A 20,743-nucleotide genomic window follows, 5' to 3' on the forward strand; every position below is an offset into this window, starting at 1 on the left:
GAACTATATATCTGCAAAATTTTTTTATAACCTATGTATCAACTTGTAAAAATAATATAAAAATAAAAATTTTATTATCGACAGAATAGTCGGTAAGTCAGCGCTCAACTGTTATTTTTCTTAACAGATAATGCAGTTTTCTACATTACCGGGATTCAACAGTAATGAAAACCATTTTATGCATTATCGTTACGATTATGAAGCTGAAGCATATTTTTAGATTATATTTATTCATTTGCGTTGAAAAATTAATCAATAATTGATTGTAATTAATTTATAGAATTAATTATAGTAATTAAAAAACCTGTAGGAGACACTGCTTGAGTCACTCATTGTAAAATGATAGGATACAAATACAATGATAACAGTTCTTACGTTATTTGTCCTCTGTAAAACGTAAATTATATTTTTTTGTTTTATAGATTAAAATTTAAACATTATAAATGATCTTGATGGATAATATTTATCCTTAATTCATATTTTGGTTTGCTTATCATTTAGACCTTTGACTGCTATGGGCTCAAATATGCGTCCGACGCAAGCCATCGAAAGAGACTATGGACGCAAATGCGCGCTCGGCGAATTTTTGGCTGTTTACTGCTGTCTTATATGTATGCTCGGAAATGGTTTCTCTTTTACATATCCAACACACTTGCAGGAATCTTAAACCTCATTGATTAGCAACGAAAAAAATGAAATTTCGTTAATTTGGTCAGTCATTCTCTGTCTTAAAATCGTTTCATTTTGTTTAGATTTACAGTACTTATGTTACTTACTTGTTATTTGTCCAATTTTTCAATTTCTAATATCCAAATATATACATTATATAAGTTATAAAAAAAGTATAGTTATAATTTATAACTATCAAAATATGGTGTTTTAAAACTTTACTATTAGTGAATAAACAATATATGTTAAAAATAAAAAAAAATAAAAAAAATTATTTGATTCGTTTTGTAGTGGACAAACTAATAGTAATTGGATTATGAATTATATTACAAATTATTAATACGCCGCTTACAAGATCCATATTGCCCGAAAAAGTATTCAGTCCCCAGAGACCTCTACTGTTGGCCGCACGCCGCACACGCTAAGCGCTTCGACTTAGAGTAGTTAGCAGTCAAAGGGTTAGTAAAATTGGATAGTTTAGTTGAAGTGAAATGATCTGCTAATTTTTCATATTAGAAAACATAAAATTTATAATGTTATTATTAATAAATATTTTTTACTTTGAATTTACACAATAAATGATTCATCGTTATGGAATAAATTAAATACTTTATTGACAAATAAAATTTAATTACCGTTTATACACGTATCATTTCTTTTCCTGTTTATCGATTTTTATTGAAGCTTAATAACTTGTGAAATTTTACGAGATATATACCGACGATTTTAACTTATTAATAATACGTGTAAATTATATAATATATCTAATCAAAAATCAATCGATAATCGTTCGAAAATCATTTATTATACCTACATCGATTTTACGAATGTTTCATATTATCGAAATCATGTTATTATCTATTCATTTATTAAGTGCACTTAAATCATTTGTTCTGAAAGTGGTAAGAGTAAAATGTTTATAAAAATTATGTAGAGTAATTTGTCGATTAATAGAAAATGTCTGAATTAATTAAATAATTTGTAATTAATTACTTAATGTTTCCTAGTTTTCTCTAATGAAATGAATTATTATAATAAAATTGTTATATTGAATATATGAAATGAATTGATTAATGGGTCATATTTATCTTATTTTTCTATCGTATGATTTTGATATGCTGCTGTCAGTAGTTTATACAATTCCAACGTATCAAGAATGGGAAGTAACTGACATGAAAGGACATACTGATAAACTTTGGAGATCTTGAACTTGCATGATAACATCTTATCAATGGATCTACCGGAAATAGTGCTTGTGATATCAATTAAATATTAAGAATAATTATAATAGCCATAATAAATACATTTATAATCTATGAGAGAATCTATTTTAACATATTTAATAAATAAATATCGTTCAAATAATTATTTATTAATGACGGAAAAGCGTAACATAATATATTTCGAGAATATTCGAATTTACTTGAATTTATTAAACAACTATTAATAGTACTATCGTCGTTGACTTTAATCGATAGCTATCAGACGTATACATACGCAATATTAATAATGTATATTTTCGATAAATAATATAGACAAAAAAACAATTATATTTATACATACATACATATGTATTGTATACATACAACAATTTGCGAGATCAAAAGATGCGTATTGTTTTTAATTCATTTTGAATTCGCATACTGTAGTGCAAATATGTGATAAGCAATTAATCGATTATAGAGTTATTATTACGAATTAAACGGACGACCGATCATTTGTCCAAGTCACTTAATACACGGTCAAAATAATTCCACTACATTTATTCTATTGATTGAGTTGAATTCTTTGACTTTATCTATAACTGAAACTTTATGGCAAATAATAAACGAAAAAATAAAAAAATAAAAAGAATATTAAAAAGTTTAATATAAAAAGTATATTATAGAATAAAATATAATATAAAATTAATATAAAAATATATATAATTAATAAATAAATAAAATAAAAATATATATAATATAAAATATAATATAAAATATAATATAAAATTAATATGTATATAAAAGTATATCATAGAATAAAACTTTACGTACTTTATTACGAATTATTTGAAACTAAAATATTAGAAATATTTATTGTTTTAAATAAAGGTATTACGATAAAATTAAAACCACATTACGTGTATAAAGTTCACGACCTATAATTGAAACGATTATTACGTTCATGAGATTTCAATTTCAATATTCTACGTTATTTCCCAAGATTTCCCCGACTTTATCTAACGTATTTTCCTTTTAATACCAAGGAAAACCAAATAAAAGAGAAAGAAAGATAAAAGTAATAAATAAAAAAAGATATGACATTCTTTGAAATATTTATATTTAAAATCAACATTTTATCTTATTGTTAGTATAAGATTTTCAATGAAATCATCCTAATAATATGTCATAGCTTTTTCTCAAAGAGATATATATATGAAACATTTTTTAATTGTGTTTGTAGGATATATAACGCAGTGGTTCGCGGTGTTAAAAACAGTTCTTCCTCCGTAGTCTTAACTGTAAAATTGCTTTGTTAAAGTACCCTGAATTGAGATGATCAAGATGATCCAGATCAACACGTTGCTTTTTGCTTTGCTGGTGGTACTTTTTGGTTGTTCAATAATGGCAGCACCGTTAGAAGGTTTATATTTGTATATTTTATTTTGATCATTTTTAATTATCATTCGTATATATTTATAAATAAAAAGAAAAACATTTTATTATAGAGAAAAAGGTTCGAGCTATAGTTTTATTATGAATGAAAAATTACCAGAAGAATTAGAGACGATTGAGCACACGAGATACAGAAGAGCTACTTGCCGAATTCCTATTATTGGTGACTGGGTTAGTGACAGTGCTTGTGCCGCAGGTTGTATCGCAAGAGGAAGAGCAGGTGGTCATTGCATAAATGAGATCTGTCATTGTCGAGAGTGAGTAATCGTTTGTTCAATATTGTCCTCTATCAAAGATAGATGTATGTTTGGATACAGTTAATTGTTGTTGACATTAACGGAGGAAAGATATCGTAGAAAGTATATACAAACAAATTATTGGATTGTTCAGAAAGTAATTTCGTTTTTTCCTGACACAATAAAGTCATTAGTTGATGCTAATCAGCAAATATCAAAACGTAAGATCGGTGAGAGGTTAAATTTATCAAATTCAACTATTTAAGCCAACTTGAAGGGCCTAGGTTTAATCTGCAAGCAAAAATTGTCTTCATTTTCACAAAAAAATACAAAATCACTTTCCGAAAAACTCAATATTATTATTCAATCTGTTGTTTTTCATTTTCAGAGAACAAATGTTGGATCTTTTAAGAAAACGATTTAATTTCTAGACAATAAGTGACGAACAACAAAAAGTCGAACAAATTGATATTACAAATTAGTGATCTAATATCATTTCATTTTATACACATCTAAAGATAGTTGAAATAATAATATTGTATTATATTTATTTGAAATTAAAAATATTAAAAGATTATTTTTATTGTTACGATTATTTTTACTTCACATTTATTATCTTTTTCCTATCTTCATTTTAAACTGCAAGATTCGAATAAGCCTTATGAAAACAAATATATGTGAGAAAGCACTTGAGAAATGAATTCATGGGGTATTGTTTCTTCAATATTTGTAAGAGTTTCTCTTTGCGAATAATTTATATTTAAATCACATAATTATATTATAAAAATAATTTCAACATACTTTTGTTTATTTTAATGTAAACGAAATATCGTTATCACATACGTAATTGTCGATTATCTCTATCTAGATCTAACTTTATCTAATATCTATTAGATAGGAATCCATCAATTATTTGTATCAGTTAGTTAAAGAGTTGGAAGCATTTTTTTCTTGCAAGACAGATGGAGATTGGATACATTCACAAGGTAAACAATTTAAACATGGCACCGAAAACAACACGCGTATATGTTCTGTTAAAATTAAGTGTCTATAAGATAATAATTACTTGATGACTACTTATATCTGATAAATTGTCAATATCAATATTTTAGTTTGTAATTGGACTTTTAAAAGTTTTCGATAAGACATATTTACGTGTTATAATACGCAATTTAATACAAAATAAAGAAACGATAATGATTTTAAAGGATGAAATGATTCTACCTTTTTGATAAAATAATACTTGAACTATGTGATATGTTATCTTTGACCGTTATTCGATCATATATATATTAATCCAATTAGCTTTTTTGCTTTAATAAGAAACCGTAGTTCGACTGAAGAAGTTAAAAAATCTTATCAAAAAAAAAAACAATTCTATTAAAGTTAATAGAAAATCGAAGATTTTCAAAATGGCCAAATTCCAATTCTTCTTTGCTTTTCTTTTCATCGGCATTGTAACAATTAACGCCATGGCAATCGATGGTAAGTAACGCGACAAAGTTATAGAAGTTATTCAAATATATTAAATAAAATAATTTTAAATATAGTTTAAGTCCTGCAGAGATGCTTAACCCCTTAACGCACTAATTTTTTGAAAAAAAAACCGGCAAAAAAAGTCAATTTTTTTTTTATATAAAAAAACACACTTTAGAACATTGTACTGGCAAAAAAAAAGAATAAAAAAAAAAACAATATTAATCAAAATTTTTATAGCAGTATAAAATACAACACCACTTGAATTATTTCGAGTGTGTACAGTTTTGGTTTAGTTCGAGTGTGTTACATTTTTACAAATCTTGCATAAAATATGACTGTTTTTAGATTCACAAGCTGAAGATACTGTTGTGGATCAACCAGAAGTGTATTGGTCGTGCCAGGTTGGTGGTAACATTGCATGCTCCGCAAGCTGTGCTGCTCAAGGACGTTTGAGAGGTGGACACTGTAACAAGAATGATGTCTGCATTTGTAACTGATATAATAAGAAAAAAAATAACTTTCCTATATTACTTTCGACAATAAATTACTCTATGTATTATAATGTAAATTTAATGTAATTCTATATATTTTTAATAATAATTATATCAAACACAAAGGAATATTAAAAAGTGAATTTGGAAGAAGTTAACAACAAATTAGATTATTCTCTTAAAAATTATCCCTTTAAATCTTACTAAATGTTACATTTATGTAAACCTTTGGAAATAAATAAATTCTTTTACAATTAGACTTTCTCGATATCAATATTCATTTTTTTATCAACACAGTTACAACATATTATTTATAATATTATTATTACATACTCAATGTACATATAAATACACTCAATAAGAGTTATCATGTAAGAAAAGATAAGATACATCTTATAATTTCACATATTTTTATCTTTTTTAAGAGAAGGGTTTTGTGATTTGTACCCTAGTTATTGTTTTTAGTATATCCAGGCGTAAATTGGAATCACCAATGAGCTTATTTATATGTGGTCTCCAAGTGAGCTTAGTATCGCAGGTGAATTCTAGTAATTTGGTGCAAGTAGTCTGTTTTAATTCCTGTTTCATATGATTCAATTTGATGCATAGAGAAAGGTTGGCTTTTGATGAAGTTAATAACTACTGATTATTGATTAGAGATTTGAAATTCGAATTTTTGTTATCATTTTATAATTTATTGAGAGTTTCTGCTAGTAAATGCTTTTGAGTCGAATTAAGACGCTTTTCTTTAACATATTATGGTAAGGTCGTTTACAAATAGAAGTTCTTTGATTGGGATGTTGGATGTTCTTCAGTATACCGTTTATAAAAATGAGAAATAAATATACGCTGAATATAAAGCTTGGAGATACTTCATATTTGATGTTTGTGAGATGTGAGAGGATTTTATTTACTCCAACTCTTATGACCCTTGTGTGTAAAAAATTTCTGTAAATTTAAAGATCCTTTGAGAGTTCGTGTTTGCTTAAGGTGTCTAATTTTTTGTTGTTGACAATTTATATAAAACTATACGGTCTAGTAATTATTAATGTCATTTTTTAAGTATTCGTTTAATATTCTGCTTGACACTAACTTCATCAACATAACCTACAAACATGATGTACATATAGAAAGTGTGAAATGTAATTAACAAGCTTTTGCTGCAAAAAGTTTGAGTTTGAAGTGTTTTATTTTGCGAAATTAGGGTTAAAAAGATGGCAGATGAAAAGCATATTTGGCATTGCATGCTTCACGAGTTCCAGTTGGAAAGATAAATAAATGAAGCTGCAAAAAATATCTGTAATTCTCTGTGTCAAGATGCTGTTGGTGTCAGAAAATGATAGTAGCGATATTTCCAATAAATTGTGTTCACTTGGTAAAGTCCAAAAGTTTAGAAAGTAGTTTTCAAATGAAATAAATTAGTTTTAACTATGTATTAAAAAACGATATTAATTATTACTAGATCTGATACATATTGATATTAGATAAACAATAACATACTTTTGTACATTTGAATAAAAACACAAATCCATTTTCGCTTAGGTACTTGTCCATTAATTTTGGATATCAGATAAGTATGCTATCCAAATTTTGATAACATACATCGTATGACTATATAAAGACACATTACAACGATAAAATTATAGTTTGAAAGCTGAAGCTAAAAAAACACAATCGCAAAAAATGAAATTTTATCTTCTTGTCGGTTTTCTCTTATATTAATATAAATAGCAAATAAAACAATTCAATTGTTTCTCTTATTAATGTAATTATTTTTCTTTCTTTCTTTCTTTCTTATTTAAGGAATTACAATTTTTTTGGATCTATTGTTTGAACGAAAATTCAACAGGTTATTTTTTTTTGCACACGACAATTATCAAGCAAAACGTACAATTCATTGGAAATAATTAATGTTGTGTATATTTAATTTTGGTTAATAAATAAAAATATATTCTTCCTAAATAAAAAGTGTTTATATATTTATTTTTTATTTCAATTTTAACCTCTACTTTAATTTAATCTTCAATTAAACTTAAGTCTCTAATTCGTTTTAAGTGGTTAATTTATTCTAATTGAACAAATCGCCGAGAGTTTATCATTGAAACTTCAATGTAAAAATAATACAGTAATCATTTATTTTCTCTAAGATTATCTTTAGATATTAGATAATTATGATATCAAAATTTCGATAATATACTCCTTATGACTATATAAACATTCATTTCGACGTTATTGTTAATAGTTCTTATTTGAAAGCTGAAGTTAAAGAAACAACAATCACTGAAAATGAAATTCTTTCTTCTTGCCGCTTTTCTCTTCGTCGCAATGATGGCCGTTATGGCTGTACAGCTAGAAGGTTTATTCAATTTTAATTTAAAATATTATATTAATTATATATATATATTTAAAATAAATGAAATAATTCATATATTTGCAGAACCTTCGGACGACTCATTTTCCGATCTTAAGGAACACACAGTTGGAGGAAGCTCAAAATGGCTTTGTAATGCAGCCTGTTGGAGTAAAGGAAAAGCAGCTGGAGTCTGGGAAGGAGATGATAAATGTGTTTGCCTAGGTTAGATTATTGCAAAGAATAAGTTTAAATATGTAGGTAAAATAATATATAAAAATGATACAAATTTTTGTCTGATTTAAAAAACTGTGTCTCTTTTTAATGTAATTTCTTTTCTTTTTCTTTTTCTTACTATTGGAATTACAATTATTTGGAACTATTGTTTATTTTCTTATTTTTCAACATGTTATAATAAATTTATTTTAAAATAATAATATTTTGTATTTATTCTTTGACATTACACCTATATTTCGATTTAAACTTCTAATTTTTTAACGACTATAATTTCTCTTGCATTATTTTTTATAATAATTTTCTTTAATTCGGATTTATTCCATTTTTTTATTATAAATTTTTAGTATGAGTTAACAGTTACTAGTTGTATATCCCTAACATTTTATTTATTGTCTAATCAATCTTGTTATTTGGTCTAACTAAAGTGAACTGTAATTCACAATCAATTTTCAGAATTTTAACTTAAAATTTTACCAACATATTTTTAAATAAGTATACTTTGAAAACATATCAAAAAGAAACGAAATAAAAACACAAAAAAATCAAAACTTAAACATTTGATCTTATTTCTAGGAAATTCTTCGCATCAGTTAGTTGAAGACACGGAACTATATCTTTCTGTTTGCAAGTCAGGTGGAGTTAACGCATGTGTAAGAAAATGTGTTTCAGAAGGCCATCGACGTGGACAATGTACCACAACCAACAGGTGTATTTGTTTCATATAAGCGAAGTGTTTATAAAGTAATAATGAATCGATGATTACCTACATATATTTAATGAATTTTCAATATTAATATTTTACTTTGTAATGATTCAGGTGAAAATACATACATAGATATTTATTATTCAATCTTTAAATTTCTTTTTTTAATATCTTTCATTATTTTTCCTATATAAAAAAGTGACTGTTATATAGTTATTAAGTTCTATCGGTAAAATATATATTTTTTTATATGTGACGTGAAGCCTATTTCAAAAACTATTTTTAAAAAACTGTGAATTCGACAAAGATCGAGATTTGACTTAAGACAGATCGATAGAATAAAATAAAAAGTGATTTGTGTAAATATAATATGATACCTAATATAATTTAGAATAACAAGTTTAAGTCGGAAAACATTTACAAAAATAGTATATAATTTTAAAAAACATTTTTCACACATTCAAATGACAAACGAGTTAACATACAGTAAATGAAAGAGGATAAAGTATTGAGTTGCTAATTAACCCATTGCCGCAAATGACGGCTATAGCCGTCCGATCTTCGTATTTCTAAGCACGATCGTCAAATTAAAAGTGTGCGGCAACGTGTTAATTGATTATTGATTTACAAATTGTTAGTTTTTTTTTTTTTATCAATTTCATAAACGTATAGAATAAAGATTTATAAATTAATTTCCGGTTTCACAAAATACATACTTGAGATAACTAATTCTAATTAACTAGTCAGATGTTGGGTATACTAGATTAAGAATATTGTGATTTTTTCTGTTAATTGATTGATTTTTGTTTTTTTTTAAATATTATCGAAATATTTTAAGAGTTTAATAAATTACATTTTTACAAACAGAGTGTTTCGTGTTCGACTTCTTTACACAGCTGATTTTTACTTTCACGTATCCTCGACGAGTACGTAAAAGCAGAGTTATATAAAGAAACTCTTGTTAAACAAACAATTTAGTACCGAAAGTTGTAAATTTTTAGGCCAAAAATATTAATAAGATATAAATATGACCAATAGTTGTAAATTCTCGTAGTACAAGATAATGTATTTTTAATGTTTAAATAAATCCTTAAGCACATTGAGAACAATCCGACTTTCAACAAAACCTAATTCGATTTTGTTCGAAATAAAATTAAATGAAAAAAAAAACATTAATTTAGTAATCTTACACATTTCTAGAGCAATTTTCAATATGATGGTATTATTTAAAAAAAAAAATTGATTAACAAAATGATTTAACATCGATTACAACGTCTACAAGAGTTATATTGTTTCGAACACGTTACAATAGTTAATTTATTCGTCGTTATTAATTTAAATAGTACCAATAATAAGTAGAAAGATAAAGTGTTGAAAAAGCTTAATAATTAATGAGATTATTGGTAAACAATTTACAAACCTCTTTGAATAGATCTTTTGATAAGATTAATAAAAGTAACAAAAACGATAATGATTTTAAATGATGTAATGATTCTACCTTTTTGATAAAATAATACTTGAACTATGTGATATGTTATCTTTGACCGTTATTCGTTCATATATATATTAATCCAATTAGCTTTTTTGCTTTAATAAGAAACCGTAGTTCGACTGAAGAAGTTAAAAAATCTTATCAAAAAAAACAATTCTATTAAAGTTAATAGAAAATCAAAGATTTTCAAAATGGCCAAATTCCAATTCTTCTTTGCTTTTCTTTTCATTGGCATTGTAACAATTAACGCCATGGCAATCGATGGTAAGTAATGCAACAAAGTTATGGAAATTATTCAAATATATTAAATAAAGTAATTTTTAATATATTTCAAGTTCTGCAGATGCTTAATACAAAAATTTATTGTTTATATTGCTAAATTTATTTTAGAAATATAATATAATTAATAATATTATTTATTTTAGTTAATATTTTTTAATTTATAAATCTTGCATAAAATATGACTGTTTTTAGATTCACAAGCTGAAGATACTGTTGTGAATCAACCAGAAGTGTATTATTCGTGCCAGCATGGTGGTAACGTTGCATGCTCCGCAAGCTGTGCTGCTCAAGGACATTGGAGAGGTGGACACTGTAACAAGAATGGTGTCTGCATTTGTAACTGATATAATAAGAAAAAAAAATTTACTTTTTTATTACTTTCAACAATAAATTACTCTATATCTTATAATGTAAATTTAACGTAATTTAACATGTTTTTAATAATAATTTTATCAAACGAACTAATAGTAATAAGAGAATTTGGAAAAAATTGACAGCAAATTAGAGAGATGATACTTTTTCAAAATTATCCATTTAAATATTACTAAATGTTACATTTATGTAAATCTTAGGAAGAAAATAAACTACTTTATAATTAGACCTTTTCAATATCAGTGTTCTTTGTTTTTGCAACACAATTACAACATATTTTTCATAATATTATTATTACATACTCGTAGAAACACGTAATAAAAGTTACCATGTGAAGAAAGATAAGATGCATCATGAAATATTATACATTCTTTTCCATTAGAATATAATTATGTTTTATTTACGTTCATTTCTGCTCTTTTTATGCTAAGTATTTGCATCGATAGAGATAAAAAATATTTAAATTTTTTACAAAAATAACTTGTAAAATAATAAACAAATTAATTTACATTCGTTTTGACGAGATATTGTTTATTCCAAAGAAGATATTTTCATTTAAAGACAAGAATGTTACATTTCTATATCAACTAATTTTTATAGCTTACTTTGTATATTAATTTAAATGTACATTTACACTTTTATTTATGTTAATAATAATGATAAAAAATATATATGCTTATGTCATATAGAAATTTATTTATTCACGAATTCTTATTCATGAATATTATTTATCTACGAGTTAAATAATTTTTAGGTAACATTAGTTTTTGTTATTCTTTATTATACATATATTTAGGAAAATAATAAATCTTTAGAAATTTTTTTATTATAAATTTTATTATAAATTTATGTATTTACCTTTTTCCAGGATATTCTGATAAGAAAAAAGAAAACGCAATAAGATAAAAATAATGAACAAAGAATAATATAAAATCAGTATACATATTATTACTAATAAATTAAATGCTGTTCAAATAATACGAAAACTTGATTAAATACGATAAAAGTCATGAAAAGTTGTAATTTATGAATAAATGATACCACCACAGGTGTTTTTTTGTTTAATTTTCGTCTAATCCATTTCTAATAATACTGTCGCCATATTAAATTTTTCTGTATATAAAAAGATGAAGATTTTTGGAACGACAGTATATAGTTTCAATCGAATTAATAACAAATACTTATATAAAAATGAAAAAATTTCAATTCGTATTTGCTTTACTTTTCGTTGCTATGGTAACGATCTCAGCTATGGCAATCGATGGTAAGTAATGTAACAAAGTAGTAGAAATTATTAATATACTATAAATAAAGTAATTTTTTATCTGCAGAGACTTAAAATAGGAAACGTAGAAAATTTAATTTATAATTGTTAGATAAAATATGATACTTTTTAGAACCACAAGCTGAAGATTCTAATGGGGATCAACCGGAATCGTATGGGTCTTGTAATAAATATGGATGCGCCTCAAGCTGTGGTTTTCGAGGACGTCGCAGAGGTGGATATTGTAATTGGAACAATGTCTGCGTTTGTCTGTAATAATAAAAAAAAACAATAACTTTCCTATTACTTTGGATGATAAATTACTCTACATATTTTAATGTGAATTTAATGTAATTCTACATGTTTTGAATAATAATTTTATCAAATGAACGTATAGTAAAAAGTGTATTTAGTTATTGTTAACACCTTATTGGTTTCTTCCTTTTAAATACCTTACATCTTACTAAATGTAATTTATTTAAATACATTATACATATGTACATAAATACATTTATGTAAATCTTTCGAAATAAATATATTGTTTTAAAATAATACTTTTCCAACATCTTATTGTTTTAGCAAAACAATTACAATATATTTTTAATTTTAATTTTCATATATTATTATATAATTGTATAAAAAAAAATAAGATTTATCATATGGGGAAATAAAAAATAAATTTTACAATATTACACATTCGTTATAATATAACTATGTTTTATTAATGTTTATTTCTTTTCTTTTTATACTTACATGAGTATATTCATTGCTAGATAATACAAATGTTAAGTTTCTTATAAAAGTAACTTTTAAAATAATAAACAAATTATTTACCTTGATTTTGCCAGGATATTGTTTATTCGAAACAAGACATTTTCATTTAAGGAAATAAAGGTTGCATTTTTGTATCAACAAATTTTTATAGCTTATTTTGTATATTCATTTAAAAGAACATGTATATAAAAAATATATATGCATACGTCATATAGAAATTTATTGATTCATGAATTCTTATTTATGAATATTATTTATCTATCAGTTAAATAATTTTTTAGTAACATTAGTTTTTGTTATTCTTTACTGTACATATATTTAAGAAAATAATAAATCTTTAGAAATTTTTTTATTATAAATTTTATTATAAATTTATGTATTTTCCTTTTTGCAGAATATTCTGATAAGAAAACAGAAAACGCAATAAGATAAAAGTAATGAACCTAGAATAATATGAAATTGGTATACAGATTATTACTAATAAATTAAATGCTGTTCAAAATAATACGAAAACTTGATTAAGTACGATAAACGTCATTAAAAGTCGTTATTTATGTATAGATGATTGCTCTACAAGTGTTTCTTGTTTAATTTTGGTCTTAACCATTGGTAATAATACTATCGCCATATTAGATTTTTCTGTATATAAAAAGATGAACATTTGTGGAACAACAGTATTGTTTCGATTGAAGTAATAATAAATACTACTATAAAAATGGCAAAATTCCAATTTGTATTTGCTTTACTTTTCGTTGCTATTGTAACAATTTCAGCTATGGCAATCGATGGTAAGTAATGTAACAAAGTTACAGAAATTTATTATTAATTTTAATAGTACAGTATATATAATTATATAGTATACTATATAATTGTATTTGTATATATAATAATATAGAATAATATATATTTTTAATAGTATAGTGTATATAATTTAACCCTTTGCACTCTGCACGACTTTCGATGCTGGGTAGCAGCAACACCGCGCGAATTCGCGGCAGAAACGGCACATTTACAGACCCTCGTATTATTTAGTATAACTTTGGTACCAAATAACGGTTTCTAATGATATTGGACTTATATTAATCTGTAGACATCAAGGAACATATTTACCTAAAGAATTTTTACCAAAAAAAACTTATTTACCAAGAGAATGTATGTGTGTAATAGCGTTGCAATTGAAAAAAGCGAGCGCGTTCCATTGTATTTGAAATGTAATACTATTTGATAATATTTCTTTGTACATTATAAATCTCCCTATAAAATGCGAGATATGCTCCTATAAAAACATTTCTTTTAAAAATTCTTTTTATCGATCTTCTCAAATTTCGTCAAAAAGTTCTCGGACCGTCGTGAGCACGCGTCTCGCATTCTCTTAGAACACAAAACCCGCTAACATTTTTTTTATATATCTTTGTTATTTTACTATATTTTGATTCGATGTCTTGTGCTATTTTAAGAAAAAACATCAGGGAAACATGCATGTCTAAAAAAGTTGTGCTGAAATAACTTAATTCCCCGTAATCACTAATAAACTTTAATGTATCATACGTGAAGACATCGGAGTGATAGGCTAGAATCACGATATCTCATAAGGTGAGACAGCGGAGTGCAAAGGGTTAATAGTGTAGTGTATATAATTTTAATAATATATTATATTAATTTAACAGTATATTAAATTTATTAATATACTATAAATAAAGTAATTTTGAAATATACTTCAAGTTCTGCAGAGACTTAAAATAAGAAACGTAGAAAATTTAATTTATAATTGTTAGATAAAATACGATACTTTTTAGAACCACAAGCTGAAGATTCTAATGGGGATCAACCGGAATCGTATTTGTCTTGTCAGCTTGGTGGTATCATTGGATGCTCCTCAAGCTGTGCTTATCAAGGACGTCGGAGAGGTGGATATTGTAATAGGAACGGTGTCTGCATTTGTAGATGATTTTATATGAGGAAAAATAACTCTCTGAATGGTTTCGACAATCAATTACTCTACATATTATAATGAGAATTTAATGTAATTCTACATGTTTTGAATAATAATTCTATCAAATGAACGAATAGTTAAAAGTGTATTTAGTTATTGTTAACACCTTATTGGTTTCTTCCTTTTAAATACCTTATATCTTACTAAATGTAATTTATGTAAATACATACAAATATTACATACATATGTACATAATTTGTAATTATGTAATTGCAATTGTACATACATACATGTAGGGATAATTTATTTAGGGTGAGAGGTGCGTGGTGAACATACACCCAGTTTAATCCTACTAATAAGATTTATTTAAAATAGGTATTAGAAAAAGTACAATATTAGTTTCACAATCTTACGGTTACAACTTAGATGAGCGACTGTATTCTTACAACTGATAACGACTTATAATACAACTGCGACTGTTACGACTGATGACTAACTACGGCTATGACTGCTACTGTGACTACTTCTACGACTGAGACTACTTTACTCCTACGACTGAGACTGCTCTACTTCTACATCTGAGACTCTCCTACATACATAAATACATTTATGTAAATCTTTCGAAATAAATATATTGTATTAGACTTTTTTTTCTTCGGCAACACAATTACAATATATTTTTAATTATAATTTTCATATATTATTATATAATTGTATAAACAAAAAATAAGAGTTAAGGAAAGATAAGATAAATATTACAGTATTACATATTCTTATTCATTATGATATAATTATGTTTTATTTTGGTTTATTTTATGTTTTTTTTATACTTACATGAGTACTTTTATTGCTATATTACTATATTAAATTTGTAAAATAAAAAACAAATTATTTACCTCGATTTTTTCCGGGATATTGTTTATTCGAAACAAGACATTTTCATTTAAAGAAAAAAAGGTTTCATTTCTAAATCATCAAAATCTTATAGCTTACTTGTTATATTAATTTGAATAAACATGTATATAAAATTTATGTTTTTGCATTTATCCTTATAACAATGATAAATAATATATGTTTACGATCATATAGAAATTAATTTATTAATAAATTCTTATTTATCAATATTTTTTTCTACATTTTTGATATTCTTCATAATACATGTATTTAAAAAAATAATAAGTTATTAATTTTTATTATTAGTAAGTAATGTATTTACCTTCTACGGGATATCCTGATAAGAAAAAATAAAATACGCAATAAGATAAAATTAACGAACAAAGAATGATATCAAATTGGTACACAGATTATTACTACTCAATTAAATGCTGATCCAAATATTTCAAAAACTCGTGTAAAGTACGATAAAATGTCATGAAAAGTCGTAATTTATGTATAGATGTTTGCTCTACAGGTGTTACTTGTTTAATTTCGGTCTTAACCATCGCTAAAAATACTGTCGCCATATTAGATTTTTTTGTATATAAAAAGACGAACATTTCTGGAACGACAGTATATAATTTAAATCGAATTAATAACAAATACTTATATAAAAATGGAAAAACTCCAGTTACATTACGTTTTTCTCTTTGTAGCATTTATGGTTTCTGTGGTCTCTGCACTTCCAGCTTTTAGTGAGTGATAATATTTATTTAGACAAAAAAATTTTTTAAATAATTTTATTTTTATATAAATATATATTAATATTTATATAAATATGACATATATATTAAAAATTTTATATTTATTTAAATATACAAATTTAAATACATGAATTTATATTTTAATTACATATATATTTATATAAATAAATTAAAAATTTATATGATATATAAATATTTATATAAATATAATATAATTTATTTTATACTAATTTTAATAAATATAATTTTAATATATATTTCAAGTAATTCAAAAGCTTAAAATACGAAATGTAGTAAAAATTAAATTTATAAATTTTGCATAAAATACGACACATTTTAGAGATACATGCTGAAGATCTTCCTTGGAATCAAGCGGCAGGTCATTGGTCATCGTTGTGGTAACTTTGGATGCTTGGATCCTCCTCAAGCTGTGCTTTTCAAGGACATTGGAGATCTGGATATTGTAATAAGAACCGTGTCTGCATTTGTAAATGATATTATATGAGGAAAAATAACTCTCCTAATGTTTTAGACAGTCAATTACTCTACCAATATTATGTGTATTTAATGTAATTCTACATGTTTTGAATAATAATTATATCAAATTTAATAATAGTTTATTCATTTATGTTTTGTATTGTTCATACATTTATATTTTAAATAAAAATTAAGTTGTTTATTTAAAAAAAAAAAAAAGAAAACATGTGTGCAGATCACACGTGTTAGAAGTGAAATCTTTAAAAAACTAAGTTTCGAGGGAATGAGACGAATGCACAGTTTCAAGAGTAAGATAATTGTAGGATTTATTTATTATAATGTTGTTACCATATACATATATTAAAAGGCGCTGGTATGATCTTGGGATAGGGGTAGCTAACAAAAACTATCATTTTCAATTTGTATCAATTAAGATAGAATGCCGAATGTGTTCGATACCCATAGATAGAAAAAGAAATTGTAGAATGTTTGTCGACAGAAAGATAAACCGTCCTTATCTTAGTAAATATAATATATCCTTTTTTGTAACTTATTTAGATGATTGTCTTTCTGTGGATTTGAGATATCTTTATCATGGGTCAGTACACATAAGTATTTTGTTGTTGTTGCAACTAATACCTTTAGATGCTTGAAAAATACCAGAACAATTTTGGTCGTATTTTTTTCGTTTCATCGAGTTTTGAATTACGACGATTCTAAAATCATTTTTCATTTTCGTTGTTTTAATTTATAATTTTGTTAACATTTATTAATTTTCTGTCTGTATCTCTCTCTAAAATAAGTTATATTATTGTACTTTTATTTGAAATATAATAGCAAATAAGGTTTATTTGTTTGTGTCACGCGTGCCCAGTTTCTTCTACTTAAAAACTTTTCTATTTTATTGAAAAATCAGTATAAATTTTCTAAATAGGTAGACATTGTAATTAAATAATTAAAAAACACGTCTTTAGATATTTATAAGAAATATATTCTACAGTGTTGTTTAATTCTTTTTCTCTGATGTATCTTGTAATCATTTTTGTTATTTGTAAAATATTGCTGAAAATACAATTATTATATTCTATATATTTTATAATTAATAATTATAATATTTGCGAAATAAAGAATTTAATATTAATTTTTTAATAAAATAGAAACACTTTTAAATAAAAAAAGAAATGACAAGTTGGGGAAAAAATACAGGCCACGCACCTTCTTTCTTTATTTCCCTATTCTTTTGTCGAATACCTACGTGCTTATCTCTGTTTATTCTTCTACCCTTCTATCGTTCCTACCTACAAACAGGTATAGTATCGAAATTATTGTATATGTATCTACGCTTCGTAATATGTAGTAGCACTCAATCACACACATATACAACCAGAAGCGATAACTACGAAGAAGAGCATAAAGAAGAGACCAAGAATAGGAAAAACTATATAGCTACATTCTGTCTCATTCTCTTTCAGGCTCAATCCTATATGTTTGTCTCTTTTTCTCTTCTTACTAAATATCGTGGTCGTTACAAAGCCGCCCGCCTCTACGTGCATTGTCGCCCGCCGCTCCGTTACATCGCTGCAGCGTTTCATTTTTTTCAAATCACTCCATATTCTACAAAAAGTTTTCAAAAAATATTTGTTTTTAAAAAGTTTTCAAAACGTAATCCCCCTTTTTGCATTGCATGGCTCTGAGTCTCAAACAACACGGTTTCAAATAACACGGCATTTTCTAGGAACCTATCTACCGTGTTGTTGAAGGGTAACCTGTATATATAAACTTTATGTTTTTGCATTTATCTTTATAAAAATGATAAATAATATATGTTTACGGTCATATAGAAATTCATTAATCCATAAATTCTTATTTATCAATATTTTTTTCTGCATTTCTTCATAATACATGTATTGAAAAAAATAATAAGTTATTAATTTTTATTATTAGTAAGTAATGTATTTACCTTCTACTGAATATCCTGATAAGAAAAAATAAAAGACGCAATAAGATAAAATTAACGAACAAAGAATGATATCAAATTGGTACACAGATTATTACTACTCAATTAAATGCTGTTCAAAATATTTCAAAAACTCGATTAAATACGATAAAATATCATGAAAAGTCGTAATTTGTGTATAGATGATTGCTTTACAACAAGTGTTTTTTGTTTAATTTAGGTTTTAACCATCGCTAAAAATACTATCGCCATATTAGATTTTTCTGTATATAAAAAGATGAACATGTCTGGAACGACAGTATATAATTTAAATCGAATTAATAGCAAATACTTATATAAAAATGGCAAAATTCCAGCTACTTTACGTTTTTCTCTTTGTAGCATTTATGGTTTCTGTGGTCTCAGCAAATCCAGTTTTTAGTGAGTGATAATATATAATTAGACAAAAAAGTTTGTAAATAATTTTATTTATATATGCATATAAATATAATAAATTAAAAATTTATATGATATATAAATAATTATATAAATAAAATATAATATATTTTACATTAATTTTAATAAATATAATTTTAATATATATTTCAAGTAATTCAAAAGCTTAGAATACGAAATGTAGTAAAAATTAAATTTTTAAATTTTGCACAAAATATGCCACTTTTTACATTCACATGTTTATTATTATATTGTAGGTCAATCGGACATGTATAAATTTTGCCAGGGTGGTAGCCACCTTGTATGCATAGCAGCCTGTACTGTTCAAGGACATGGTATAGGTGGATATTGTAATAGCAATCGTCTCTGTGTTTGTAATTGATTTAATAAGAAAGAAAAATTAATTTTCTTATTGTTTATGACAATCATTTACTCTATATATTATAATGTAATTTTAATGTAATTCTACATGTTTTGTATAATAATTCTATCAAATGAACAAATAGTAAAAAGAAAATTTTGAAATAAGTCAACAGCTAATTGGACTATTCTTTAAAAATACTGTAAATCATTATAAATGTTACATTTATGTTAATCTTCGGAAATAAATATTATACTTTCTTAGATAATAAGACTTTTTCAATATCTTTTTTTTTCTTGGCAACAATGTGTAAGATATTTTTCATAATATTTTCAATATATTGTTATATAATCGTAAAAGATATAAGATAATTGTTATCATGTGAGAAAAGATAAGATATGTATTATACAATAATATACATTCTTTATATATAACATTATAATAATATAATTGTGTTTTATTTACCTTTATTTCTTTTTTTTTCTATGTTTAATAACTTAATCACTGGAAATTACAAATGTTTATGTTACTTAGACAAGAAACTTGTAGAATAATATAAATTAAAAAATATATAAAAATATTAAATTATTAATGAAATAAATTAAACAGAAATTATTTACCTTCATTTTAATGAACTATTATTTATCCAATGAAAACATTTTTATTAAAAGATTACAAATTTCTATTTCTATATCAACATATTTTTATAGTTTACTTTGTATATTAATTTAAATGGACATGTATATTAAAAAGAGAAACATTTTTATTTATGTTAAGAAAAAGATTAAATAATGTACTCTTACGTCATATAGAAATTCATTTATTTATGAATTTTTCTTTATAAGAATTATTTTTTAAAAACATTAATTGGTTGATATTTTTTATAATACATCTAATTAAAAAAATTTTATAAATTGTTAAAATGATTTAATCA

General features: G+C 24.8%; 4 protein-coding genes across 4 annotated transcripts; all 4 read left to right on the forward strand.

Annotated features, from left to right (window-relative positions):
• Positions 1 to 1,071: 1,071 nt before the first annotated feature.
• On the forward strand, positions 1,072 to 4,139 carry LOC107063828 (defensin-1). Its single transcript, XM_089176533.1, has 4 exons — positions 1,072 to 1,127; positions 3,115 to 3,304; positions 3,380 to 3,583; positions 3,951 to 4,139. Exons 2-4 carry the CDS (start codon positions 3,207 to 3,209, stop codon positions 3,991 to 3,993), a joined length of 345 nt encoding a protein of 114 aa, XP_089032659.1. The 5' UTR covers positions 1,072 to 1,127; positions 3,115 to 3,206; the 3' UTR covers positions 3,994 to 4,139.
• Positions 4,140 to 4,262: 123 nt separating this feature from the next.
• LOC149031209 (uncharacterized) lies at positions 4,263 to 5,791 on the forward strand. The gene is made up of 2 exons (XM_089176532.1): positions 4,263 to 5,047; positions 5,387 to 5,791. Exons 1-2 carry the CDS (start codon positions 4,975 to 4,977, stop codon positions 5,536 to 5,538), a joined length of 225 nt encoding a protein of 74 aa, XP_089032658.1. The 5' UTR covers positions 4,263 to 4,974; the 3' UTR covers positions 5,539 to 5,791.
• Positions 5,792 to 7,794: 2,003 nt separating this feature from the next.
• On the forward strand, positions 7,795 to 8,955 carry LOC149031210 (uncharacterized). The gene is made up of 2 exons (XM_089176509.1): positions 7,795 to 8,107; positions 8,693 to 8,955. Exons 1-2 carry the CDS (start codon positions 7,819 to 7,821, stop codon positions 8,842 to 8,844), a joined length of 441 nt encoding a protein of 146 aa, XP_089032635.1. The 5' UTR covers positions 7,795 to 7,818; the 3' UTR covers positions 8,845 to 8,955.
• A 1,371-nt stretch (positions 8,956 to 10,326) lies between these two features.
• On the forward strand, positions 10,327 to 10,946 carry LOC149031211 (uncharacterized). The gene is made up of 2 exons (XM_089176392.1): positions 10,327 to 10,578; positions 10,789 to 10,946. The coding sequence occupies exons 1-2, from the start codon at positions 10,506 to 10,508 to the stop codon at positions 10,938 to 10,940; spliced, it is 225 nt and encodes a 74-aa protein (XP_089032518.1). The 5' UTR covers positions 10,327 to 10,505; the 3' UTR covers positions 10,941 to 10,946.
• Positions 10,947 to 20,743: the final 9,797 nt, after the last annotated feature.

The sequence above is a fragment of the Polistes dominula genome, unplaced genomic scaffold (assembly GCF_049000335.1).
Source record: "Polistes dominula isolate Pdom_NZ unplaced genomic scaffold, Pdom_raw_medaka contig_25, whole genome shotgun sequence".
NCBI lineage: Eukaryota > Metazoa > Arthropoda > Insecta > Hymenoptera > Vespidae > Polistes > Polistes dominula.

Bases quoted from the DNA above. Each gene is read 5' to 3' on its own strand.
- LOC149031210 (XM_089176509.1), top strand. From the start codon at position 7,819: ATGAAATTCTTTCTTCTTGCCGCTTTTCTCTTCGTCGCAATGATGGCC. The intron at 8,108-8,692 runs GTTAGATTATTG...TCTTATTTCTAG, and splicing joins TGATAAATGTGTTTGCCTAG to GAAATTCTTCGCATCAGTTA.
- LOC149031209 (XM_089176532.1), top strand. From the start codon at position 4,975: ATGGCCAAATTCCAATTCTTCTTTGCTTTTCTTTTCATCGGCATTGTA. The intron at 5,048-5,386 runs GTAAGTAACGCG...GACTGTTTTTAG, and splicing joins TAACGCCATGGCAATCGATG to ATTCACAAGCTGAAGATACT.
- LOC107063828 (XM_089176533.1), top strand. From the start codon at position 3,207: ATGATCAAGATGATCCAGATCAACACGTTGCTTTTTGCTTTGCTGGTG. The intron at 3,305-3,379 runs GTATATTTTATT...ATTTTATTATAG, and splicing joins CCGTTAGAAGGTTTATATTT to AGAAAAAGGTTCGAGCTATA. The intron at 3,584-3,950 runs GTGAGTAATCGT...TTTCATTTTCAG, and splicing joins GAGATCTGTCATTGTCGAGA to AGAACAAATGTTGGATCTTT.
- LOC149031211 (XM_089176392.1), top strand. From the start codon at position 10,506: ATGGCCAAATTCCAATTCTTCTTTGCTTTTCTTTTCATTGGCATTGTA. The intron at 10,579-10,788 runs GTAAGTAATGCA...GACTGTTTTTAG, and splicing joins TAACGCCATGGCAATCGATG to ATTCACAAGCTGAAGATACT.